At 40.5% G+C, this 25,293-nt stretch overlaps 4 protein-coding genes and 1 long non-coding RNA gene across 7 annotated transcripts; 2 read left to right on the top strand and 3 right to left on the bottom strand.

The window, feature by feature from the left end:
* The first annotated feature begins 243 nt into the window (after positions 1 to 243).
* si:dkey-24l11.2 (uncharacterized protein LOC100034462 homolog) lies at positions 244 to 5,721 on the top strand. 3 transcript variants are annotated; one of them, XM_068723784.1, is made up of 12 exons: positions 244 to 268; positions 1,346 to 1,960; positions 2,580 to 2,639; positions 2,733 to 2,785; positions 2,869 to 3,013; positions 3,144 to 3,520; positions 3,624 to 3,852; positions 3,957 to 4,071; positions 4,300 to 4,417; positions 4,511 to 4,622; positions 4,844 to 4,956; positions 5,071 to 5,721. In XM_068723784.1, exons 2-12 carry the CDS (start codon positions 1,358 to 1,360, stop codon positions 5,138 to 5,140), a joined length of 1,995 nt encoding a protein of 664 aa, XP_068579885.1. In that variant the 5' UTR covers positions 244 to 268; positions 1,346 to 1,357; the 3' UTR covers positions 5,141 to 5,721. The 3 variants fall into 3 exon arrangements, with proteins under 3 accessions (XP_068579885.1, XP_068579882.1, XP_068579884.1); XM_068723781.1 differs by lacking the exon at positions 244 to 268 and adding an exon at positions 619 to 711; XM_068723783.1 differs by lacking the exon at positions 244 to 268 and adding an exon at positions 666 to 729.
* A 9-nt stretch (positions 5,722 to 5,730) lies between these two features.
* Positions 5,731 to 6,814, top strand: ch25hl1.1 (cholesterol 25-hydroxylase like 1, tandem duplicate 1). Its single transcript, XM_068723785.1, has one exon. The coding sequence runs from the start codon at positions 5,766 to 5,768 to the stop codon at positions 6,738 to 6,740; it is 975 nt and encodes a 324-aa protein (XP_068579886.1). The 5' UTR covers positions 5,731 to 5,765; the 3' UTR covers positions 6,741 to 6,814.
* Positions 6,815 to 8,993: 2,179 nt separating this feature from the next.
* Positions 8,994 to 12,765, bottom strand: kti12 (KTI12 chromatin associated homolog). The gene is made up of 9 exons (XM_068723169.1): positions 12,572 to 12,765; positions 11,951 to 12,002; positions 11,809 to 11,861; positions 11,657 to 11,712; positions 11,483 to 11,562; positions 11,092 to 11,251; positions 10,916 to 10,978; positions 9,810 to 9,880; positions 8,994 to 9,148 (listed from the first exon to the last, which is right to left on the bottom strand). Exons 1-9 carry the CDS (start codon positions 12,720 to 12,722, stop codon positions 9,007 to 9,009), a joined length of 828 nt encoding a protein of 275 aa, XP_068579270.1. The 5' UTR covers positions 12,723 to 12,765; the 3' UTR covers positions 8,994 to 9,006.
* A 297-nt stretch (positions 12,766 to 13,062) lies between these two features.
* Positions 13,063 to 13,795, bottom strand: LOC137881861 (uncharacterized). Its single transcript, XR_011103885.1, has 3 exons — positions 13,624 to 13,795; positions 13,329 to 13,509; positions 13,063 to 13,248 (listed from the first exon to the last, which is right to left on the bottom strand). It is a non-coding gene; the product is annotated as an uncharacterized lncRNA (long non-coding RNA).
* Positions 13,796 to 14,051: 256 nt separating this feature from the next.
* On the bottom strand, positions 14,052 to 22,211 carry znf592 (zinc finger protein 592). The gene is made up of 9 exons (XM_068723470.1): positions 22,066 to 22,211; positions 19,395 to 21,610; positions 18,941 to 19,119; positions 18,678 to 18,851; positions 18,423 to 18,582; positions 17,906 to 18,160; positions 16,568 to 16,680; positions 16,328 to 16,469; positions 14,052 to 16,211 (listed from the first exon to the last, which is right to left on the bottom strand). The coding sequence occupies exons 2-9, from the start codon at positions 21,588 to 21,590 to the stop codon at positions 15,702 to 15,704; spliced, it is 3,729 nt and encodes a 1,242-aa protein (XP_068579571.1). The 5' UTR covers positions 21,591 to 21,610; positions 22,066 to 22,211; the 3' UTR covers positions 14,052 to 15,701.
* Between the last annotated feature and the right edge of the window lie 3,082 nt (positions 22,212 to 25,293).

Consider the following 25,293-nt stretch of genomic DNA (forward strand, 5'->3'; position numbering starts at 1 on the left):
CATCTGCTGATAACAAATAGGATTGAAAACTCCTGAGCAGCTAAAAGGACCTGTGACAAATTGCTAAGACCTGTGGAAAGATCATGCAGCAGCCTGTAGCTGACCAGGGCTGACAAGATGTCTGGATAAATCTCATACACTTTTAGTGGAATTCTAGACACTCACAAACTAAGTTTAATAAGTCATTTATTTCTATGGCTATAACCCAATTTAACAAGCGGTGTCATAGGGCAACGTGCAACACAACAACCCAACTTAACAAGCTGTGGTAGGGTGACCTCTATTTTCTCTTGATTTCATGATCATGGATTTTTGTTGTTGTCTCTGTTGTTCCACAATACGTTTATTGTTTATTGTACTGTACCACAAATTGCCCCTTTGGACCCATTTAAGTTCTCTTAAGTCGAAGTCGTTGTGTTGAGTTGAAGAATTAACTTTTAACATCTTCACGTCCATTTCACACTCCCAAACTGTAGAGGGCGACATAACTTATATGCTGTGTACAACAGAGTACGTTTCGACCGTCTGTAACTAAAATCTCCATAACCTTTTCACACGATAGCCTCGTTTGTTTACATCACGAGAGAGGATTGTTACCCCCAACCGATTCTGAACCTCGCACGTAGTGCCGTAAAGCACTTCGCTGTCGTTAAAAGGCACTGATACGTTTCCTGAAACACTAAACGGTGCAGCCACTTTGCAGGTAGCGGGGTAAGGCGACTTTAAAAGGTTATTTGCAGCTTTTTAACTCAAGTTTAAAGCTGACCCAGATAGCTAACGTTTGTATGTTTTTGTCCATATTAAAGCTAACATTAGAGCAGAACGCCACGCTATTGATAGGGTGGGCTATTTAAGAATGTCAGATGATCCGGTGATAAATGCACTCCATGTTGGGTCAAATGTAACCAATTCCAATATTTCACATAGATCATTCACGAAGAGCAATAAAACGGGTGGTTAAAGTCCATGACTTTATTTTAAGAAAAGCTATTGTGTGTATATGGCCCAACTTTGCTAGAGTGGAATGAGAGAAACATTCCTGCATCCAGGTACCAACATCTTGTTCAAAGTCTTCTCAGAAGAATGGACATTGTTTTTTTACTCCCTATATTAATCACAATCGGGGTTTTCTGTGTCCACATATGTTCGGCCATGTAGTGTTTACATGAAAGTAAATGACTACTTCTTTAACTGATTGCCTTTTAGTTCTGTAGTGTTTACATATAAGGCCATTGTCATGTTTAAACAGACAAAGGGATTTCCGAAAATGCTGCCACAAAGTTAGAAGAACACCATTGCCTAAAATAGTGCTTCACAATCTGTGTCGCTGTGTTTATTTATTCAGGTGTCAATACTGATGGAGAATGCTGAGGGAGACGAGATGGGTGACTCAGAGCCTGTGCTTTACACACAGCCGCTGTGTCGCTTCTTCTCCCAAGGAAGACACTGCAATTTTGGGAAGAAATGCAGATTCCTACACGTAAGGGATGATGCCAAAGCTCACGAGAAGAAAACAGCCGGGACACACAGCCAGTCAGACGTCCCATCTCCAAACTCCGAGGTCCCTGGAGAGGATGTGGGGCACAGGCCTCCTCCTAGTACCTCTAGGGTTGCCCCAGCAGCCAGCCGCCGCCCCTGTCGCTACTTTCTCTCAGGCCACTGCACCATGGAAGACAGATGTCGCTTCTGGCATCCACCACAGTTCCCCCCGGTGGATCACCAGCCTGTTCCTGTTAATAACTCAAGACCTGCACAGAGAATGCCGCCAGTCCCCCGTCCCGGCATCCTCCAGGAGGTCAAGCTGTGTGACCTGACGGAGGATGTCGCCGAGCAGCTACGAGACACGGAGATCAAGCAGTTAAAGAAGCGCTTTCCCAAAGATCAGCTGATTATTCAGGAACGTAGTGATGGCAAAGTTACTTATTACAGGCTGACTGTGGAGGCCACTGATCCAGACTGGGTAAGCATTTCTTTCTTCCTCTTCTGTAGGGCAAAACTCCCCCACATACTATTTCTATAATACAGTACAGCTCAGTTATAATTGGGGACTTGAGCAAGTATCTTTTTAAGTAGTTAACCCAAAGGGAGACTGTATTTGGAGAGAAGTATAATGAAGCCTCTCCATAGACAATAAATATTGCTGATTTTACTGTGAAAGTGGAATTGTTTATTTGTACAGGATATCATGGGATTTGTATCAATTAGGTTGCACCACTGAGATTAAATTAAGCATATTTGTTTGAATTATTTTGAGAAATTGGGTAAAGCAGTGATTAAAAACTTGGCTCTTTTGGCTCATTTGAAACATATTCCCTCATGGTGTTTATTAGCCAATAAACCCCAGTATAGGGCACAACAGAGCCAGCTATTTAACTGAATGAACATTACTGCAGTATCAAAACTATTAATCCATTTTATCAGCATTGTTAAAGCCATAATCCACAAGTTTCTACTTTAAATCCCGAATGAACCAATTGTTCTTACATTTGCCATGCTTTGGTTAGTAAGTAGATAACATGGGTTCAAATTCCCGGACAATATTATCTGGAAATATACTAACCCTGCATTTGAACTTACAGCCTTTCGATCTGAAAGAAGTCGACATCATGGTGAGCTTCCCAGACAGTTACCCCAACGAGGTAAAGCCCACTGCTCCCATTTACATGACAGGTTCTGAGATATACTATACAGTAAATGGTTGCCATCCTTATCATCTTGATTGATTTTCTTAGATTTTCACATTGGACATACCGTTGGACCAGGAGCTTCCACCAGTAATGGCAAGGTAAAAGCATGTAGAGTTTATTTTAGACATTTAATGTTTAGTATCATTGGTGTTGACATTTCTATAAATCTCATGCTAAATAGACACATACAGCAAGCGTCACTGGAGTGGCTTCAAGCCAAGCATGCGACCAATCAGCTTCTGGGAAAGGTAGAGCTGCTCTTCCGGCCTTTTCTTCGCTGGCTTGATCGTAGCATGGAGAGACTGTTCACGGAAGGAGCCCGGCAGGTGAGACTGCACTAGATTGTGAATTGTGTGCTTTTCCTTGGAATCTACAAAATTACCTGTAAAAAAAAAAAAAAAATGCCTTAAAAAAAATTCTTAGCGCTTAACAATTCTCTATTGAATATTTTTGCAGTTGAAAAAAGACGTTGATTTAGAAAAAGCTGGATTGCAGTTCATACCGTACCAGGAGCTCCAGGCAGCGGTGTGTGAAATATCTGGGAACGATCATTCTTCTGACACTGCTGCTGATGCAGATGAGAATGTCAGTGATGATGGACAACTGGACAAGACAGAGGGCAAGAGGACAATGGAGGGAGGGACGTTAGTGCAGCAGGAGGGTCCAGATTGTGACGAAGAGGAGGAAGAGGAGGAAGCCAGTCATCTGGTGGAGAACATTAAGATCAGCGATCCCCGCAGAGGCACAGAGCTGAAGCTGCTGGGCCTGAGGATGGGAGAGAACACAGCCACAGTAGTGGCCCAACGAATCACTGTCTGTCTTCAATGTAACCGGTGAGGAAAACAAGTTAAATGTCACATCCATGTCACCAATTAGAGTTTGTTTACTTAGAACGACACTCGACTGAAAGCTTGACTGTTTGTGTACATTTTACAGGTGTAAGGTAACTGCAGATCTGTCACTGACTGGGAGGACACCCTGCACAGCTCAGTGTGAAAAGTGCAGCGCAAGCATCACCGCTGCATTCAGGCCCTGCATGCTGCACCATTACAGCGACGTCCTGGGATACCTGGACCTTCACAACGCTGCGCCTGCTGACCTCGTGCTTCAAGACTGTGAACTCATTGTGGGCTGCCTTAGCTGCTCCCAGGAGGGCCCTGTGCAGGTGATGAAAACACAGTCCTGCTTAATACTGCACATCTGTTTTGTCTGTTTTTTAGCTCTGGCCTTCTCTGAAATTGCTTTTTTTTGTCTTTTAATTCTCACCAGAACCTTTCCTATGGTCAAACAAAGGAGTTTAATTGTGAACACTGCCACAGCAAACTCAGTATTCTGGCTGAGAGCACAAGATTCCAGTATATTCAGCCACGCGCCAACAAAACAGGTCACCCACATTTGCTATTAAAGGGATTAGCAAAGGTTTAAGATCTTACAACAATCTGGCACAGTTGGCTCTCTCACCAATGTTACCTCACATTATTTAGTATTGAAAAAGCCACACAGTGCATGAAGAACTTCACATGTAAGCAATTACATGTCTGCAAAGTTAAATGTTTACTGTACCTAAACCGATCAGAAAGACCAATATATTGTTTTTTTCCCCTTTTTGCAGGTCCAAGTGCGTGTGCTGTTAATCACAAGACGATAAGAGATCCTGCTGTGCAAAAAGGGAAGCCGCTGCCAGACAAAGGAGGATGCAAACATTACAAACAGAGCCATCGGTGGCTGAGGTATCACCATCTCTGTGTCCCATCACATTTTCACGTTTCTGAGAAGAACATGTAGAGTATTTGTGAAAGCTTTGTGCCACTGTCTGCCCTCAGGTTTCCCTGCTGTGGACGGACCTACCCCTGTGATGTGTGCCATGATCAGGACCAGGACCACCCCATGGAACTGGCCAACAGGATGATCTGTGGCTACTGTGCCAAAGAACAGGTGAGCTAAAGACATTTTAGCCACTGAGGCAGGAAGACACTTTATTCATCCCGAGTGAATTGGCTTGTACTGTTATCGATAGGTCTAATATCCCAAATCAACAACTCCAAGGTAACACAAGCAAAGAGCATAACGGTCTGTGTCTGGAAGCATTAATGTATAAGGCTTACGTTGGACTTTGCCTCTGAATGGAAACATTTTTTACATTTTTGCTGTTGCAGCCGTATTGCAATGGAAAGCCTTGTGTCAGCTGTGGAAGCATGATGACTAGAGGTGCACGCACCAGCCACTGGGAAGGAGGACTGGGATGCAGAAACAAAACCAAAATGAGCAGGTACATCTAACGACATTAAGGTTCACATTTGTTTATTGTTAACATTACTGACAAAAATATAATCATAGTTGTAGTTTTATTCATTAAAATAAATAATGCTTTGTTTTGTTTCAGAAATGATCGACATAAATATGCCAACACCAACAAAACGGTTTCAAGGAAGGCCGTCGCTGAAAAGAAGTAACTGACGAAGAAGAGCATTATTGCCTTAATTTGTGAATTATGCATTTGTGAATTTGATGATTGATTTCAATGAAATTGTTGCATAATTTACCCAACAAGTCCTGTTGTTATGATCATTTTGTGTGATTGTGAGAAAAGATAAGCTGGTCACTTCAAGTAGGCCAGCTTTCTAATCTAGCTGTCCTGGTTAATCATTTCATTCTAGGAGAATGGAAAGTGCATTAAAAGAGGTAGATACTGCTCTAGGTTACATATGGACTAAAATACAACATGTAGAGTTGTGTCTGACCATTTTATGATGCATCAGCTGCTCAAGGTATAGAGGAGTTGCGTAAAACACTGAGATCAATTTCCTTGGCTGTATCGACACACCATGAACATGTCATGAACAATTTAATCAACTCTGAAATAAGCAGCTGCTTTATTGTTTAATTTTAAGATGTTGAGAAGTTTATGCAAATCAAATTTAGGCTCTATTCTGCAATATTCTTTAGATTAGAAAACAAACTATTTAGGACGTATTTCACTTTTACAAAACATGTCTTTGTCCTCCTTCCATGCATTAAAATACTTAACCTAGTACTGGTTGAACGGGTACAAGCTTATTGGTTTGTTGTGTCTAATACATGTTCTTGAATTGTTTGGTTAATCTTCTTGTGAAGGTCTGTTTGACGACATCGAGCTACGGGTGGGGGGGGGAATATATAAAGGCAGAACTTTGTCTTGATCCTGAGACTTGCAGCAGCCTTCAGTGGTCCCACAGCAAGATGTTGAACATCAGTGAGCTTCCTCTGCAGCGCCTGTCCTCCAGGTCCTCGGGCCGTCTACTGCAGCCATTCTGGGATCATTTGCTTTTCCACCACCTGCCTCTCATCTCGTCTCCTTTTTTCCCAGTCCTACTCGCCTTCTCCAGCTATTTCTTCTTCAGCATACCTTTTGCTGCACTGGACCTCTTGGGAGAAAGAGTTCCTTCATTCTATAAGTACAAGATCCAACCAGACAGGCGGCCAACGGTGGGAATGATGGCTAAGAGCTTCATGACAGCCATGTATAACCACATATTCTTTGTTCTGCCAGCTGTAATAATTACCATGTTCATACTGCCTACACCAAGACTGCCACAGGATGCTCCTACTCTGTATGAGGTAATCATTGACGGACTGGCTATACTTCTCCTCTTTGACACTCAGTACTATGTTTGGCATTTCATACATCACAAGCATTCACAGCTTTACCGGTGGATTCATGCAGTTCACCATGAATACATGGCACCTTTTTCTTGGTCTACTGAGCAGCTCAGCATCCCAGAGCTGATGACGGTTGGACTCTGGAGCAACCAGGACCCAATTCTTTTAAAGTGCCACCCACTGACCACGTGGTGCGTCACAGTTTTCAGTATCTGGATGTCTGTGGAGGACCACATAGGTTATGACCTGCCGTGGACCCTGAACCACCTGGTGCCTTTTGGTCTGCTGGGCGGCGCTCCAGCTCATGACATGCACCACCAGAAGCCGAGCAGCAACTACGCTCCTTTCTTCAGCCACTGGGACAGAATCTTTGGCACCGCCGTTCCTCAGCCGAAAAGGACTTTGAAGAGATAATGTGAATGAAATTCTGTAAATACTGCACATACCGTGTCTGTTTGTTTTCTGATGTTATTGTCAATTATTTTAGCACCGTCACATTCACCATCCATTATTTTTTTATATGTTTGATAACTATTCTATACTTGCTGCCTATTTGCTGCTCCTCCATGTTCTCTTTGTGAGGCTATGTGAGATGAAGAATGGATTTTGTATGGCCTCTCATTTAATAAAATGATTAACTTTACAAGCCTTGCATTATTGTTTCTATTGGTGTTATGTGGACTAAAAGTCATGTTCATGTGGACACATATACTACGTTATTCTCCATGCATGTCCTATGTGTGCAATCACACATTCAAGTCACAAACCAGCAGTAACTAGTAACACTTGCCAGCATTTCTGTAATCAACTTCCTGTTCTTGCAATCCTCTTACATAATACAAACATCTTTGAAATACTTTAAAGCTTAGTATAAACTTGCAGTAGTGACACCGCGCCAGAAAATCATGTAATTACAGCTGGCGTATAGGGTCCAATCCCAATCTCCCCACTCAGGCTTTATTTCTGTCCACTCGAGTGTTTGAGGGCTCTCTCGCAGACATTTTGAGCCCTTAATGAACTGAAGTCACTTTGGCCAAGGGAATTACCCACAATTCATAGCAATGTTTAGTTAAACACGGTGGAAGCATGGAGATGTCAAAAAGGTAAACAAAGGATGGCACAGGTGTGTTCAGCCTGGCAAATTACATTTACTCAGAAACATATAGGAGTAAAGATGGAACATAAAAACACATGAAATCAGAGGAATGGAAGCATTGATTATATTTCACAGATGTAAGATAAAAACGAGTAAAATTGATTATTTGAAATTATCTTGTCAGGAAAGAGTCTGGAAGACGTTCACATCATGGAGTAAACAGTTGAAATAATTACCCACAATTGTACATAATATGTTTTTGACGTTGTCATAGTAAGTTTAGTTTAGTTTTAGTTTAGTTTAATTATTTTGCACAATTCAAACAATAAAATCTAAATAAACAAAATGAATATCACAGTGCAGGAAGAGGCAAAAAGCCAACTGGGTTTATTTGAAGCTTCCACCTATATAATAAAATTAAAATTGTACAAAATTACAGAGAACATAAAATGAATATGCATAAGATATGACAAGATGTTTTACAATATATTATATATATATATATTATATATATATATATATATATATATATATAATATTATATATAATAATATAAAAAGAAGAAAAAAATAAAAAATTGTGTTGAGAGTGGGCAAGCATGTGTGCGTGTGAGAGACGTGATGTTTTGCAACAAAGTGCTGACCCAGTCTTATTTACCCCATTTAAAGCCCTTACAGTCTGTCACACTAAACTATTTACCAGGGGACGTCGGTACTCCTGGGGTTCAGGGTTTAACATTGGGATTGGGCCAATGGGTTACTTGTCTTTTTGGTTTTCACAGTTAATTTTGTTTGTACGGCCTCTGGCGTTTCAGAGAATTATGCAGCACATAGAATATGAATGCCTCCTGAAAATACTCAAAAGCTCGCACGCCATCTGAGGAGACTCGCGCTTCTGCGCCAAGCGCGAGTATAAACAAAGCTTTACTAATATGGCATAAGAAGCTTTTGAACAAGACAACCAAGTACTGTTTGTTGGGCTTGTCACCAAGAAAGAGGTCAAGTACAATAAGAGGAATTAAGGAAAACATACTTGAGAAAGTCCTAATCTTTGACTGAAAGAAAGACTTACTTGGATGTGGAATTCATTACAAAAAATGACACAGCAAAAAGTTGATTAAAAAAAAAGGGATTATTATTAAAAATGCATATGGAGTCGAGGAATGATATTCTGGAAATAAGGTTCACTTTCATCTCCACAACTAAGCAGCTCTGTCTGCTGAGGAAGACCATGCCATGTGGCTGAAAGCTTTGGATTCCTTGTGATAAGATATTTTTGCCAAATGGTTTATCTTTTTGTTTTATCGAGTTGGGTTCACAGATTATCTTTATAGCTGTTGTGCTTGCTGTGTCAATAAATAAATGTGTAAATAATATGTATCAACATTATTATTGTAATGTATTGTATATCATTTATTATATCAATATAGAAGTATTACATGACTTGCTATTTCAGCATTTTGTAATGATTGTAATTTCTTGTCATTAAAAATGCAGTTTCAATAACACACAAACATGCAACAAATATTTAATACATTTATTTGATACTGAAAAAAACCAACCTGAAACCAATGCTATTAAAATGTCAGTGAAGACTTTTATTTAAATACTGCACAAACATGTTGGAAATGTGTCCTGTGTTCTCTGTCGGGTGCATCTTGGTGTAGCTGATGAACTGGCGGCGTAATTTCCTCAGCTCTGCCATGTTGATGCTCCTGGTGAGCTCAATGTTAAACGTCAGGTTAAGGAGATTAAGTACAAGAAGACGACACAAGTTTTCTACAGTTCAGCTGAACACATGAGAAGCTATAACTAACTGACAAAAAGTTTCTGAATGTCACAGTATCACGTCTCAACAACACAAAGTACTGAACGCACTGACGTCGTTTCTAATGATGCACCGGTCATTAAAGGTCAACCAGAGCAGAACCTCATGTACTTTTGATTTAGCCTCTGCCTGGACTGACACCTTCAAAAGGAGAAAATCAAAGGGTTTGCTTCTGAGGAGGTCTGACACAGTGCAGCTGCCAATAAAAAGCCACCAATTGTAATTTGGTTTACGTATCCCCCAGCATGTTATTACAGTCAAGACCTTTAACAGTGATCAGCTGCTGTGCCTTTCATTTAAAGTTTTCTGCTGGACATGCATTCATCCACCTTCTCCTTCAAACATGCCATCTGATCTAGAGTACTTTGCCTCCTGCGGTTGAGGGAATATGTCTCCTTAGCACAAATTAATAGAGATAATACTAATTTCATTACAGCCATTAGCTGTGAAAGGTCACTGCTATCTGGATATCCCACATGAAAACAGAATTACCTATGAAATGATTCTTCAAAAGGTGGCTTTTAAATTCAAATGTGGACATGCAAGTGTGCAAAAAGGATATCTTCTCTGTAGCGCCTGGTATTGTAATGAGATCCCCAGCAACACTCGTCTTCTGTGAGTTGAAAATTGCCTGAAAATTTGAAAAGACGTTAATCAAACACACACACATGACATACAGAAAGTTGACCAATACCACTCCCCAGGTGCTTTGGCTTGTCAGGAGTTTGAGATCTGCACACTAATAATTTAATTGGACTGAAATAAGAAAAGTACTTGTTCTTCTAATAAGAATTTAACTTATAGGAAATTTGTGCAAAATTAGTTAAAAGATGTACTCAAAAGCAAATCAATGGCACAGACCAGGTGATTTCTTATTGGCTAACAGAAAATAGCAGACACAACCTATCACATAAATGGGTAGATAAATAATTACTGCAGCAAAGTTATTTGCAAAACAGGACACAACCACATACAAATAATGAAGGACACCTGACGTTACTTGTTTTCAGAGGGAGGACACACTGGTGATTGCAACGCATTAGACCCAAACACGTATTAAGTGCAGTAGAAATCATTACATTCTTCACTTACTGAGATAATAAGGCACTAGAACGTGTTGTCAGCTGATCATATCGACAGAAAGATCTCTAATGCACTTCTCCTCTTTTCTCCTCAATTAGGCCTCTGACACACTGGTGCGTACTGCTGACACATTTAGAGATTCTGATGTCAATCGCTGACGTTTGGACAACATCACTGGTTTCTTCCCATTCCACCATTGTGCAGCTTGTTCTTAAGCAGAGCCACACCACCAAACTAAAATGCATATCGCTACAATTATTGGATAAAAACCATGACGTAAGTGTTTCATGTACCTAATATGACCTCCAATATACTGAGTAGTAGTGTCAGAATCAATGAACATAAGCGTACATCTCGACATTCTACGGTATCGATAGGATTTTTCCCAGCAGCAAGGAAGTGAATTTGGAAGAATGACTAAAATTCTTTGTGCTTTGTAAATTAAAATGTTTACTATTGTGATCTTGAAATATGACATGATTCAAAAGACAAGACCGGCTCCAGCAAAAAAAATATCCTAAGAGAAAAAAATCTGAGTGACTGACAAATAACCACAAATTACAGAAGAACATATTAGACATACCAATAACACATCTTGTGTGATCTTGTCCAACTCGTGCAAGAAGTTTGCAGATGACAGCGGTTGCTGCACAGAAAAAGAATATTACCATTAGATAATCCAAAAAAGGCAGCATGAAAGAGCACACATCTACGTCTAACGAATGCTTATAAAAACAAAAAGCAGCATGTGCTTCTCACACTCTGTGTAGACTGGTTGGGCGGGGGTGCTTTTCTTTTGAAAAGAGCATCAGAAATGTCCTCATATGGAAGCGTGTCGTCTTTCAGGATGGTGAAGAGGGGACTGTCCCATCGGTTTCTGGAGTCTGGAGCTTCAAATCTCAGCACTAATGCATCAAAGCTACAAAATAAAAAACAGATACAAAAATGAAATTGCACAATATCTTAGACAATGACAAGCATAGAAGTATTTTATACCCTATCCAAAGATAAACACAAATCCTGACGTGCTGACACGCACCTGCCCTGTGTCTGCAGCAGGGCGATACGGCCAAAGTCTTCCATCACAATAAAGGTAATTTAATTATCATAATAATTGCCCAGCACTAATGTGTAGAGGCTTCTCACTCACATGTCCTGGGTGTACTGCTCAGCAGCATCTCTGCTGGAATTCCACGTTGAGCTCACTTCATCCGACGTCAAACAGTATACCTTCATCAAAAGTAAATGATTTGGACTCATGTGATTAGTGTTTGGGTAGTAGTTGTATAGATATTGTATATAGTTATTTCTATAGCATACTTACCAGGCAGTGTGGTGTCTGCACATGTTTGATGAGACAGAAAAGTTCATAGCGGTAGCCTGAAAGGTATTTTCAAATGTAAAAAGGTAATCGCATGAACAAATCACCATGTTTTAATACATAATATATAGCACACTATTGATAGCAAGGATTACCTTTTATGTAATTTAATGAATCAAAAATTACAACGTCGTCCTTGTTGACCTTCCTAAACAGCAAATAAATTATGGTTAGAAGGGATGTGACAGCAGAACATCACTGAGGAATCTGATCCAAGAACAGATCTGAAAAACCCACCTCTCTACTTCAGCTTTCAGAGATGCTCGGACATTTTTTTCCTTTTGGGAATCTGCAACATATCCAACCAGGTTTAAATAACAGCAGGAGCATACAATAGTCAAAGGTTACTTTTTAGTAATACAGTCTTCTTTGAGACTTTCAGATTTAATATCTCTCTTGTTCTATTTAAGCTTGTTTTTGGTTTCTATTCTCTTGGGCTTTTTATTTGCATTTACAAAGTGTTTCTTTTGCACTTTGTCTGTTAATGTTTTATGTAGTTCGCTTTAAATAGTCTTGTCGCTGAAATGTTCAATAAATACAATTTCATTGCCTTGCTTTGTCTTATTGCGGCGAGATAACATATTTTGCAAACCAAATGTAATACCCAAATATCTAACTGATGTAGTATTACCAATAGGTATAACCAGATATTCCTGTTATGTTGTTTATAGGGAGAGCCTCTATCATACAGTGGTGACATTTGCACACCAAACTTCATTCGAAATAGCATTGAATTAATGCCAAACCCTCGACATACACTCAGTATACGTAGTAACGTTACACGATACAGTTTCCACAAAACATAAGTAACTAACGCTATCTGAAGACATAGCGTTAGCTGACATAAGCTTAACTTGCCTGCGTAAACTGTGTTTTTCTCAACGCCCAGTGCTCCGTCTCCTATAACATGAACCTTTCTGTCAGTGTTGCGTTCAAAACACACCTTCAGCTCTTCTGCCCGTCGTGTTTTACCACTACAGGGGTAACCACACATCACTATTAGAGGCATAACTGTAGAGACAGGTACCGAATAAACTAAAAAGAGGCATGTGGGAACCTTCACCCGGATATGATTAACTTACTATTAACATACTAAGGACGACCAACAGGAGGCGCCACCAAGCTACCGGAATTGAACTAGTTTAGCCATTTCATATGAGTAGGATAACATTTCTACTATCATGTATCATATCATTTCGGTTAATAGAAATTAAACACACATTTTCATTACATTCGTTGCTATTTTTAATACAATTACAGATTCATTTTCTACATAAAGATGAAAATCATGGCTGACAAATGGTCTGGATTTCTGTACTAGTTTATTGACAAGTGGTACTAGGTTAATACATTACGTTCAAATAAGTGGACCCAAGAACAATACATTGTCATATACAATGTAACATATCACATTCAAAACGTCACCATATTCATATTAGAGCTTTTTTAAAAAAACGATTTTAAAACTCTCTTCATCTGTGGGACTTCATATTGTTAGTGTTGGTTGAAATGTTCCTCAAGCAGGATCCCCTCCTCTAAATGGATGGAAACAAAATAATTAGCTGTGCAATTAATTAATTGATATAATAATAATAATAATCAATCATCACCTTACATGTTCAATGCTTGTTTCTGTTGTGTTTGTTGGGCAGTTTTCAACATCTGGATAAGCAGTGCCTGCAGGTCTTCCACTCGGTGCAGAGGACTAACAGCTCTGGCAGTTGGAACATTTACATCTTCAAAGGCAGAATCCATTAACGAACTATCCGCAACACTTTTCTTGCCCATGAAATGCCCTTAAAACAAAAACATCAATATAAACTGTCAAAAAAAAAAAAGATATACATATATATTTTTAAAACGGCACAAAAACATGAAATAATTAGCCAGAATAGTGTTCTTTCTCTTACCTGTTGCCCAGAGATTCCCCTTTGGAGTCATCTTCATCTTTGAAACTTTATTTCTCAGCTCAGTTAAATCAAGAGTCATTGAAGATGTCATTGCAATGTATAAGACAAGAATGAAAGAAGACAGGAATCCTGCTCTGCAGATCTTTGTCAAAGTGCCTTTCATTCCTCAAACGTGTTCTACGCGATTTGGTGCCAGTTAATTAAAATCTCTTTGCTCCTCTACTACTTTGGGGCCAGGCAGTTATACTGAGATAGGATGGGCTTAATATTCTAATGGGATGAAGTCATCCATCGGTGGTTGGTTTCTTATTGGATCCATGATGCACATTAGAGAGCCTTGTGTCAATCCGACCTGCGATGATTGTCGCTTCAAAACCACAAATTACCACGTCCAAATACCATTTTAACACAAGACAAAACAGCAGATGTATAATTAAACTCACCGATTTATTTGTAGGTACTTTGACGTAAACATTACAGCAAGGCACATGGGCCACTGCATGCTGAATAGATGTAATGGCTTAAGAAAATGCTGTGAATCCAGGGTTCATTGGCTACTTATGTACACAGGTTACTTTCCTACACAAGTCCTCGCTTTACACAGTATCAAAAGTACAAATATCTTTCCACAAGCGTTACAAAAGAACAAGTCGTGAACAAGTCATTCTTTTCAGCCTCTGCAGTTCAACAGCTGCAGCGTGGTGAATTAAGGATCTAAGATTACAGAGAAATAAAGAGCTCACACAGCACTTAAATAGAAAAGTTCACTAGCTGGTAAGTCAATATGACCATATAGCCTTAATATCATTCCCAAAATAATTTATAAAATTCAATAATATGGGATAATACATTTTTAGAAACTATTTTTTTTTTTTACATTGCACTGAGATTACCTGCAACTCCTCAACTCTTCTTTTGTTTAACAATCACTGCCATTGACCATGGAGGTAGGAACTGTCACGTATTCATAACAAAACAAGAGGCGCTGCTTTACAAACCAGGACACGCAAACAGGAAGTACCCACCATTAGGAGCGCTGAGCGAAGACATTTCATTACATTCTTCTAATCCCACTGGTGGCGTTATCGTCATGTTAACATGTCCTGATTTATAAAGCACCATCTCCGATATGCCGCCAAACTTCACTTTCACACACCTGCTCTGGATTCTCCAAAACAATGTACCCTGATTTGACATTACATCGACGGTTCACTTGCCTGAAAAATACATTTCTGGCAATTTGAGGTATTTTCAATACTGCTGCACCACACATACAATACCTCTCCATGTTTCACCTCAACACTCGTTCAAAAAAATAAAGGCCAGATTTGGAACAACACATGCAGCCACAATTCAAACACGTTCACTTAACAAAGAATGAAAGTATGTGTGAAAGAAGGTAAAAAGGAAGTCTTGTGTAGCCTAACTTCAGTAGGCTTCGCTTAGCAAGACAACTCGCCTGTATTTCATCTCACAGGATAGTTTTACGATTAACTGTTTACCAAGAATACAGAAATACGACTTTAAATGAATACTGAGCTATAGCATGTTTTGGCGACTAAAAATATAGCTTTGCACTGCAAAAAATTTGCAACACAGTCATGACATTAAAAACTGCAACCTGAATCCCATTCAGGTAATAATGTGTTGCATTAAATACAAAATGCAATTCAAATAAAAGTTGATTACAAAAGGCGAAAATCCACCTCTTCACTGTGACATCAATCAATACTAGACCGAAACACTCTCGTGTCAGGGCGGAGGGAACATCTGGGGAAAGAGAGAAAGAAAAAGAAAAAGCTCCAGGTGTAATATAGTGCAAGATGAATATATATTACCAACATGCAAAGTTAAATAAAAAACTATTTACAACCTAATATAAATTTGTCCTCTCCTTTATGAAAATACTGTTATTTATTAAATGTTAAGGATGTGCTTGAATACACAGCACAGCCTCTGAATAACTTGCAAGAAAATAAAAGTAGAAAGGCCCAAACACATCCATGCAGAACATCAAGCATCCCTTGTTACTTTCACATGACAACTGAAGATATTAAAGCAGATTTAAAGAGCCCTCACTACCGGAGAGGGGCGGCTTGTGTCTGAGAGTGCATGCTCTGTTTTGAATTACAGTCCGAGGTCTTGTCACAGTGCGGACTCGCTGGCTCTGCTGCTTGTTGCGAGGGCTCCGGTTCATTTAGCTCCGGTAACAAGTCATTGACCTCATCAGTATCGGCTGATCTAACCGGCCGATTAACCCGCACCTTCTCCCCCGCCGCTGCCTTGTCCTCCTCTCCTCTTCTCTCCGCCTCCTCGGTGTCTTTGACTTTGTGTACAATGAAAAGATGTCTGTTGAGAGACAACAAAGACGTGAAACACAAGCCGCAGTGAAGGCACTGAGGAGTGTTTTCATCCGTTTTGTGATGCGGTATATGCTGCTGGAACTGTGCACTGTCGTCTGTGACAAAACCACATTTTGAACAGCGGAACTGAGTTCTCGGACGTTTCGCGGGAGGAGTCTCGAGACTACAAGCGCCGTCCTGTCCCTCCACCCGTGTGTCCGCGGAAGGTCTTTCTGATAAAAAACCCTGCGAATCACAGAAGCCACATGCTTTAAAATGATCATTAGTAATATTCCGCACATTTGATTTGTGCCAGTAGTTATTATTTTGTTGTTTGTGTTAAAAAAATTATAAATTACTACCTTGCCAAAAGCCTTTTTTGAATCCTGGACGGCTGTTTTCGGCATTTGGCCAAGATCAGGATTTTTGATTCCATGCATTAAACTGATGTGGTTCTTCAACGTGACGCTCGTCGTGAACGTGGTCTTGGTGTCCGTGCAATACCTTAAGTGGAAACAAAACGGACGTGAATTTGAGTCATTTGATGAGATACTCTGTGACAGCAAGGATTTTGTTCATTTTCAAACATAAAAAAATCTCACCAGCAAGTATACATTTTCTTTTTCCCATCATGGTCGTTGCGAATATGTCTTCTCAGACTGGTTGTGCTGCTGAAAGACTGTTCGCAATGTCGACATGGATACTTCTTAACTGACTGTAAAAAAAAAAGAGATAGAAATAAAACGGTGTGACAAAACAAGATGACAAAGAGTAGTGAATGATTCTTCCGTGGTAATTATTAACTTCTAATGAGTTCATAATAACTAAGAGATCATCACTTAATGATTTGTGGCAATTCTAACCCAAACTAATAATCTAATATCTCAAGATTCACATTAAATAACATCACAAATGTGCCACACGTAGCTAAAAAGGGTAATTTTAGTATGTGATACCAGGCCAGCTAAAATACAGATACAAATCTAGAAGAGCAAATAGAAGCAATGAAACATGATGTCATGGGGCTGAGAATTACCAACAGTGCAACACTTTCGGCAAAACCCCTTTTGGCTATAACCCCAAATCCACGCTAGAATCGAGACATCAGCAGCTTGTTTCATGGTGTGACGCTTCAACTCGCACTCTGACCTCAGGTCCAAGACACACTGTCCCCACAACCATTTCCTCATTTCTGAAAGGACAGCGGTGTCTCATATTTACATAATGAGATTTTTAAGAGGTAATCATTAGTATGTGGCTATAATGAGTGGGTAAAGGGAAATAATAGAACAGAAGAGGTAGGAAGTTTACTAGGATGAAACCTTTAAAACCAGCAAAAGACAAAACTTCAGCCATCTACACTATAATGTGTATTTTCAAGTCTACTCTCTGTTTCTCTTATGGCTGCCAAAACACAGGTGACCTACTCTCAATACTGTGCCCGGAACGCATCTTGTGTAGACAGTTAATGTTCCACAGCCGGTGTGATTCCAACAGTCTACAGAGATTACGCTTTACTAGACGACACTAGGAGAGGGTAATGTACTGGTGCATGTCACAAACGCTCCTCTCTGCGTCTGTAGAGACTAATAAGTAGGTTAGTGAAAAACTTCTAGAGCTCCACCACAAATCAAGAAGCTGCTGTAAGCATTAAGCATGCTAATCACCTGAATTAGTAGAATACATCGAAGTTAATCTGGGACCACACTGCGGCTATGATAATAACATGTTGGCCAACTTGATATCATATCAGGACATAATTAACAACATTAATATCTGTATTGTATTTAAACTAAAGCTAAAAGTTAACTAAAGCTGCAGCAGAGTAAGCCACACCATTTCACAAAGCTATGATATTCTATGACAAGTGAGTGCAGCAGTTATTCATGTTTTTAAGGTCAACACAAACATTCCTGCATGGGTAGTTCATGACCTCTCACCTTCCCGTGGTTGGTTTTCACGTGGGACACATAGGAGTCTCGTTCAGGGAACCACTGGAGACACTCCCCACACGTCCAGCCGGTGGGCTTCACACGGGGTCTTCTGTCCCGCTCTGCCTTTTTTCGGGGACTATCTGTGTGTTTAACAGGGCTGCGACTCTTCTGTTGCTGGACAGAATGAGCATCCGTGTCGAGATTGTCTGTTTGTTCACCGGTCTTTTCCGTCTCCACTGTCACGTTTCCAACATGAACTCCCTGCGAAAGAGAGAAAACATGCCGATCATCCCAAAAAGTGACAAAACATAACAAGACCCTTTTCTCTCCTTCATGTATATGATCATGCACTATAGGTCATAAGTTGTTTAATCAGGGTAGGATCCAGTTGCTATTTGTTTGCATTATGAAAGTTTAAAATAGGTAACCAAGTACGTGGATAAACGCATTAACTCCTAATACACAATGACATACAACCCACAAATGCATAAAATACATCACTATTTACTTTAAACTGACAAACCTTGAAGTGCTGCATTAACAGCTGCTTTTGTGGAAACACCGAGTTACATTCGGGGCACTTGAATACACACGTAACCCGCTTGTTGGCGTTCTGATGGAAATGCTGAAACAGCGACGGCTTTTTCTTGAAAACCGTCTCACATGAACACTTAAAGATTAACCTGCGAAAGAAAGAGAAAAAACCCTTAAAATGAACTGTAAAAAAGCAATGTGCAAACTCGTAACTGTCACCTCAGGTCATGAGGTGCTGACTTACAGCGGGGATGTTTTGCTTGCGCTGTGTTTATTTTTCAAATGCACTTCACAGCTGTCAGAGGTCTTGAAGGCGACGGGACAGAGGGAACACTTGTAAAAGACTTCACAGTGTTTCTCCTCAATGTGAGTCTTTTGTCCTTGAAGGGTCTTGAAAACCATATCGCAGTGAAGACATCTGAATAAAGAGGAAACATCATGACACTGTTTTGTAATGATGTACTTTTTTTAATTCTGAGGTCTGCTATGTTTCGCTTGCTTACTTACTTGTACCAAGCTTTGCGAGCGTAGTGCAGACAGTTCTCCCTGACGTGCTTCTGTATGTCTGCAGAGCGACTCTGGGCACCACACTCGGGGCAGCAGTAAGGAGACTTGTGTGCGTGGATGCGTTGGTGAGCTCTGAAGCTGCACTTGTTGGGCAATAACATCGAGCACACCTTACACATCTGTCATGAGGAAGGAGAGAAAAGTCATGAAAGATAAATGCAAAAACATAACTCGCTGGTCACAGGGCCTTTAAAGGATAAGTCTGGTGATGTTCTATATTGTTCTTACTGCCAACAAATCCCATTAAAATATATACATTTTGACCGTCTTTAAAGATATGTGTCTTCAGTAGGAACGCACATGCTTGGGGATGAGGGCCACAGACAGGGCTTTTATTGGATTTGTTGACAAAAACAAAAACATCCTTTAATAATTCAATAAAACATCTACTCACAAGTCCTTCCACGTCGTCCGACGGCCTCTGGTAATGGCATGCAAGTGCTTTGTAGTCGGATAACTGCTTGCTACACTCCAGGCACCGGAGTCGGTGGCGAATTACATTGTCTGGATACAGGGGCAGGACAGGTTGGCTCTTAAGTGAGGGCGTGTCGTAAGAGTCCACATTCACAGAACTCTGAGGTACAAACATGTGTTCCTCTGCTATGGGTTTCATATGGAGCTGTGTGCACTGCATCACCATGCCGTTGCTCTTGTGCTCCCTCGCGTGTGCCAACAAGGCACACTTGTTGAAGAACACCATTGTCTTTGCACAGTGCGTACATCCTACTTCGATGTGAACACTCCTCCTGCTGTAATGATACACAAGACTACTTTCCACCCCGAAGGAGTCCCCGCACTCCAGGCAGCAGTATCCGCGTGGTGGCAGGCTGATATTGCTCTCTGGAGGGGGGCTCAGGTTGGGCACGTATGTAGGCACAGGGTTGGCATTGTTCAACAGTCTGTTTAAGGTTCCCGCTGCTGTGTTGGAAGTGGACGTGCGAGGACGAGGGTTGGCTGATTTGACCTGATGCACCAGTGGGACGGTGCTGCAGACCGTAGAGGAGAGAGCGTGTGGGCTTTGTTGGTGAGATGTGGATCGTGCGGCTACGGAAGCAGCAACGCTGTGAGGGACCAGGTTCAGACTCGCTAAGTGCATCGCTTTGGGGAGAAAACTGGTGGTAGTAGTATGGCCTGTCGTGGCCGATCCTCTCTTTGGTTTCTGCCCCTGGTGTGCAGCAGATCGTTTGACAGGACCACTGGTATTATGGAATACTGTTGCACACTGCGTTATGCCCGACCTCCTCGAGTTAACCTCCGATTTGTTGCGTAACACTTTTGGTGAAGGCGTACCAGCTGGCAAACCTTTAGTTTGTACTCCAACAATACTATCAACTGGCGCACTCTGAGATTGATGAGGAGACATATTACTGTAGGAATCTTCACTAATCATACTCTGCGATGGAGAGGTTTCATAGGCAGAGTGAACTTCATCGGTTTCTGAATCAGGCAGCACACTGGTGACCGTGCGCTTGATCTGCCCAGTGGTGGTTTTGATGGTTTTAATTCTTACCCTGGGTATGGCAGGGGGGGATCCAGTTGCCACTGCAGGGGAACCTTTACCACTACTATCGCTGCAGATGCTTACGGGACTATCAGAGGGTTTCATTAACTGTTTCACAGCTTCTAGTGGACTTCGTGGGGATATAAGCACGTTGGAGCTCGCTTTCACGCAGTCATTCTGAACAGCCAATGACTCGCTGGAATTGATCTGCTCACTGGGATCTTTTCTAGCATTCAGAGCCACCAGAGCCTCGAGGCAAGAAGATAATTTAGGTGTCTGAGATTTGACGTGTGGATAAGCAGGAACATCCAGTGCGGTTCCTGAATTGCAGTTGGTCTCATTAAAGTTCTGGTTAATGCTTAGTGGGGGAAGTGCACTGTGTAATTTAGGTGTTTTATCCGTTTTGTTACTGACACAGTTGTCAGACGACTCCTCGCTTGTACTTCTTTCATCTCTGCTACTCTCAGTGTTCTTGGGAATATAGTCCTTTGGGCAGTCATCAAACATGCTGAAGTCCAGTTTTTTGGGAATGTCTTGGATAGAAGGTTCCACCAAATCTGAGGGTTGTGGGAAACAGGGTCCGTCTTGTTTCGGATGCATTTCATCTCTACTACACCGAGTGTCTTCAGACTCGGGACTGGAGATGGGACTAAAATCCGAAAGTGTCTGGGAAAATAGTGGCGTTCCATCAGGTTTGTGATGAACAGGTGCCTTTCCAAGAAGCTCTCTTGAATTATCCCCATTCAAAGCAGAGACAAAGGATTTGGAAAAGCAAGTGTTGGTTGTCTCAACAGAGTCAGCGGCGGTCTCTTGTCCACTGAATCCGTTTTGGCATGCCGGTTCAAAATCTTCCAAGGACTCCTGGCGACTTGTGTTTTTCACAATTACACTTACAGCGGGAACATCTGCTGCTGTGACAGCTTGGTCACTCAGTAAGCTGTCATCAATACACATCCCTGTGTGTTTCAGCTGACAGTCCGTCTCCTCGTGACTCCCCTGGATGGGCTCTTTGGCATCCAACCCAGTGGCATCTGGGATGTCAAATGCAGCCAGAAGATCATCAAAATCGGGGGTTTTCATGTCACCCATGGCTGCACAGTCTCATAAACCTACAGAAACATACAGAGTTAGCTTAATGTCTTATCTTTACATTTACACAGTGAGCATTATGGGGAAGACGTAATAAGATGGGAAACGTCTTCTATACCAACATTAGCTTTAGCTAGCAAGTTACCAAGATCTGTTGGTCTTCGTCTATGCAGCTAACGTTACTATTTCGTACCAAAGCATGCATTAACACACACACACACACACACACACACACACACACACACACAGACACACATATATATGAACAAATAGACATTTAATACAGGCAATGAACTAGCTACATTAATGTTGTTAGCGTTGCTAACAAGCTAACAAGATAGAGTCAGCTAGCCGAGTAGCTACATCACGGAGCCAAGACAGTAAGTTAGCACGCTAGCTTAGCAACATAGCTATTGCGTAAATCATTTAGCCAAGCTAGTAAACTCGCCCCTCATCGGTACACGAGTGGGCTTACCATTTGATCCGGTTAGGTTTACCAGCACTAGTAAATCAGCTAAAAGGCTAGTTAACTGTGGGCGCTTAGTGTGAGCCAGCTAGGTTAGTCTGTAGCAGGGCTTCATAGCTAGGCTACTAGCTACTAGCGTTAACTTCGTTTTCCTATTCCAGTTGTGGGTGATGAAAGCCCTCCGCGATGTCTTACAGACGAGAGGCGGCTCCATAAAGCGCCGGGTGCCTTGGTAACTGCACATAAGTTTGTATGCACCCCATAACAAGGAGAAATGCGATTAATTGTGTCCAGTGACTCAGCTGCTAACACGACACTACACTAACGTTGGCACAATGGTGTGTGGTAAGTAGTCAGAGCCAAAGGTAGGTAGGAGGTAGGTAGGTAATGCATCATAACCACAATTATATAAGACACATATGCATGCCTGGCATTGCTGGAGCATGCCATGGTCCAAGATATCAACTCGAAGGCCCCTGGTAAAATGTTTATGGACCCCTAACTAATCACTAGCATGCAACATTGTCTACTCCTTCTTGCCATGCTTTAAAACTTGCTTTCTGTGATAAATTGATAAACAAAATATAGGCTAAATTATTTGTAACTGTACATTTATAATAGCCCAGGTTGTGTGGCAAATGTGAATAATTAAAGGGGTAATCCCGAAATTTAGTCTTGAAACAGAAGCTGCAGTGGTTGCAATTTCCTGACTATTTTTGTCCCTACTAGTATAAGTCACATCCCTAAAACACTCTGATTTCATTTATTTCCATATCAAGCATCTTTCGTTAGACCCCTCTTCCCTGGTGAAAGTCCAAATTAAATAAAATAGGGAACTGCACATACAGTGAAATACAGTTTGAAACTGTTCATGATCAAAATACCATTAATTGAGATTTTGTTGCAGTGACATTTGGCTGATGTCCCTCAGGCTGTTTTGTGTTCTGCATAATTTAGAGGAAGAGTTATCAAAATCACATTCATGATAATTTGTTGAGTTTAACATGAATCCTTTGTTATGCTCCCCATCCTCCTTTGTGACAGTTTACATTAATGGCGTTTTGTAGAGCCTTGTTTGTTAATTTATCATCAGGATGTAAATAAAGGAAACCAGGCATCAATACCACTGTTCTCTTTTTTGCTCTTCTTAGTAGCCTGGATGTGCTGTCAATCACATCATATTATAGATAAAGATAATTGTTTTACTGTTTGTTTTTAATATTAAACACCAAAGATTCCCTGGTAGGCAGTATTGATACTGAGTTGAATTGTTAATTAGATTGATCAGTTTTCCATAATTTGAGACATCACAACTACTGTGATCTGGAATTGGCCCTAAACTGGAACTTGCCTCAGCTTCCCAGTGGTATGTTCTATGGGTATTTCCTATTTAAAGGCAACTGTCACTTTAAATGTACAGCTGTGATTTACCAGTTGCATTTGGGGAGAAGCGGCAGGTTTTTAGCTTTAGTGTCGCTGGATCCATGACCTTAGAAGTCTCTGATTTGGGACAGAGCACGGCCTCTCGAGAAGGAATTAGTTGTTGATGTCCTGTAAGACAGCGGTGAGGGACCACAAATGCCGAACGGCCAACAGCCGTCGCTTTCTTCCCGATAGTAAAGCTGTGCAGTGGTGACACCAATTCCTGCACTTTGGTATCAAATAAAAAGAGAAAGAACGTAAACTGTAAACTTAACAGGAGCCATTATGTAACAGTATTTAACAGCTCTGTGGAGTATTAGTGGCCATATATACGTTTTAATTTGTCAGGTTAAAGGGAGAAGTGAGCACACTGAATGGTGAGACATTGCATACGTTCAGTCTAATATTGAATAAATCTGGATTTAAAAAACATATTATAGGCTATGCATTACAATCATATTTCAACGAGGGTTTTCTCAGTCACAGCTTTGACTGTCACATCTAATCGTTAAATTGAGGCTGTTGGCAAACGAGGTGATGGTGTACATGAAAATAATGTCTTGGGTTATTAAACCAAGATGTTTAATGTTGTGCTGCAAAATCTGTTATTAGGTCATTAACATCTTCTAATGCATTTCAGGGTCTGCAAGGCTTTCTGAAAGCGTATTGCACTAAAAAATATCCCTTACTTTTAAACAGTTCATGTTTATTATATCCATCCAGACAGACAGAAGCCCCATTGAGTGTTATGAACCATGGACAAACAGCATTTCATGAAGAATCAGAGATTTTTGTGTGGGATGAGATCAAATTTGAACAGCAGCGAGTAGAACAAATAGCTGCCATTATATCCAACCATGAATCATCATACTGAAAGTAAAGTGCAAATTGCACTGCAATATATTTAATGTTCCAGATAGCTATATCTGATTCTGCACTCTCGTACTTAATCTAAAAAACAACCATTTAAAGATATGACGTTCTGTCATGAAAATGCTAATTAATTAGACATTGCACATAAGTACTTTATGTTTATCACAGTAGCATTTAACTTAACATAGTCATATAACAGATTCAAAGTTCACATACTTATCTTTAGGCTGTTTTACTGGAGTAACCTGTGCTCTCTTCTTTATATTCTAACGTTATAAAATAGTTTTTTCACAGTAGCTTGTTTGAAAAGGTGAAGGGTCACCTGCAACAAACATACTTTATAACTAGTTAATATAGTATACCTGTATGTCTGTCTGTTTATACAAGGGCTACTTACATTTTGATGTAACGGGACACTATTCGATTTTCTATAAAAAAAAAATGCTCAAGATGTTTAAAGTTGTTTTGGTGCAGACAAAATAAATTGTATTGTAGTTCAGTAAAATTAGAAAAGAGTTAAGCCTCATTCATCGTAAAGTTGTTGAACCATCGTTAATTCACATACTTCTGAGAAATGTAAATGCAACACAAAGGCTTTTTATGAGTGACTTAAAGCATGGTTGGATTACTTCCTCCCACACATAAACTCATTCATGATTAATCCACTGTGTATCCTCCTTGTATTATTACATATTAGCTTTTCAAACTTAAAGTCAGACCCAATGAATTCATACCTGTCAACAAGAATTGATATTTCATCATCTGTTGCCCCAGTGATTTGGCAAACTTGTCACTAGGGAATCACTCCTAATCAAATATTGCTTCATATGACCCATTAAATAATTTTTGTTGTATTATCGCACTTATGACTATGCGCTGTACTTCCTGAGAAAGCTCAGAGCCACACGCAACGTGTCTGTTAATTAATGATTAGAAGTTTCA

This window comes from Cebidichthys violaceus, unplaced genomic scaffold (genome assembly GCF_023349555.1).
Source record: "Cebidichthys violaceus isolate CVI_PGR_0920_01 unplaced genomic scaffold, fCebVio1.0.p SCAF_3, whole genome shotgun sequence".
NCBI classification, from domain to species: domain Eukaryota; kingdom Metazoa; phylum Chordata; class Actinopteri; order Perciformes; family Stichaeidae; genus Cebidichthys; species Cebidichthys violaceus.

Coding starts and splice junctions, on each gene's coding strand:
- si:dkey-24l11.2 (XM_068723784.1), top strand. CDS start 1,358: ATGGAGAATGCTGAGGGAGACGAGATGGGTGACTCAGAGCCTGTGCTT. Junction 2,786..2,868: donor CTTCCACCAGTAATGGCAAG/GTAAAAGCATGT, acceptor CATGCTAAATAG/ACACATACAGCAAGCGTCAC. Junction 4,623..4,843: donor GCTACTGTGCCAAAGAACAG/GTGAGCTAAAGA, acceptor TTGCTGTTGCAG/CCGTATTGCAATGGAAAGCC.
- ch25hl1.1 (XM_068723785.1), top strand. CDS start 5,766: ATGTTCTTGAATTGTTTGGTTAATCTTCTTGTGAAGGTCTGTTTGACG.
- kti12 (XM_068723169.1), bottom strand. CDS start 12,722: ATGCCTCTAATAGTGATGTGTGGTTACCCCTGTAGTGGTAAAACACGA. Junction 11,713..11,808: donor TTCATTAAATTACATAAAAG/GTAATCCTTGCT, acceptor AATACCTTTCAG/GCTACCGCTATGAACTTTTC. Junction 9,149..9,809: donor CCAGGCGCTACAGAGAAGAT/ATCCTTTTTGCA, acceptor GACGTTTAACAT/TGAGCTCACCAGGAGCATCA.
- znf592 (XM_068723470.1), bottom strand. CDS start 21,590: ATGGGTGACATGAAAACCCCCGATTTTGATGATCTTCTGGCTGCATTT. Junction 18,583..18,677: donor GCAAGCAAAACATCCCCGCT/GTAAGTCAGCAC, acceptor TTTCTTTCGCAG/GTTAATCTTTAAGTGTTCAT. Junction 16,470..16,567: donor AAGAAAATGTATACTTGCTG/GTGAGATTTTTT, acceptor TTTCCACTTAAG/GTATTGCACGGACACCAAGA.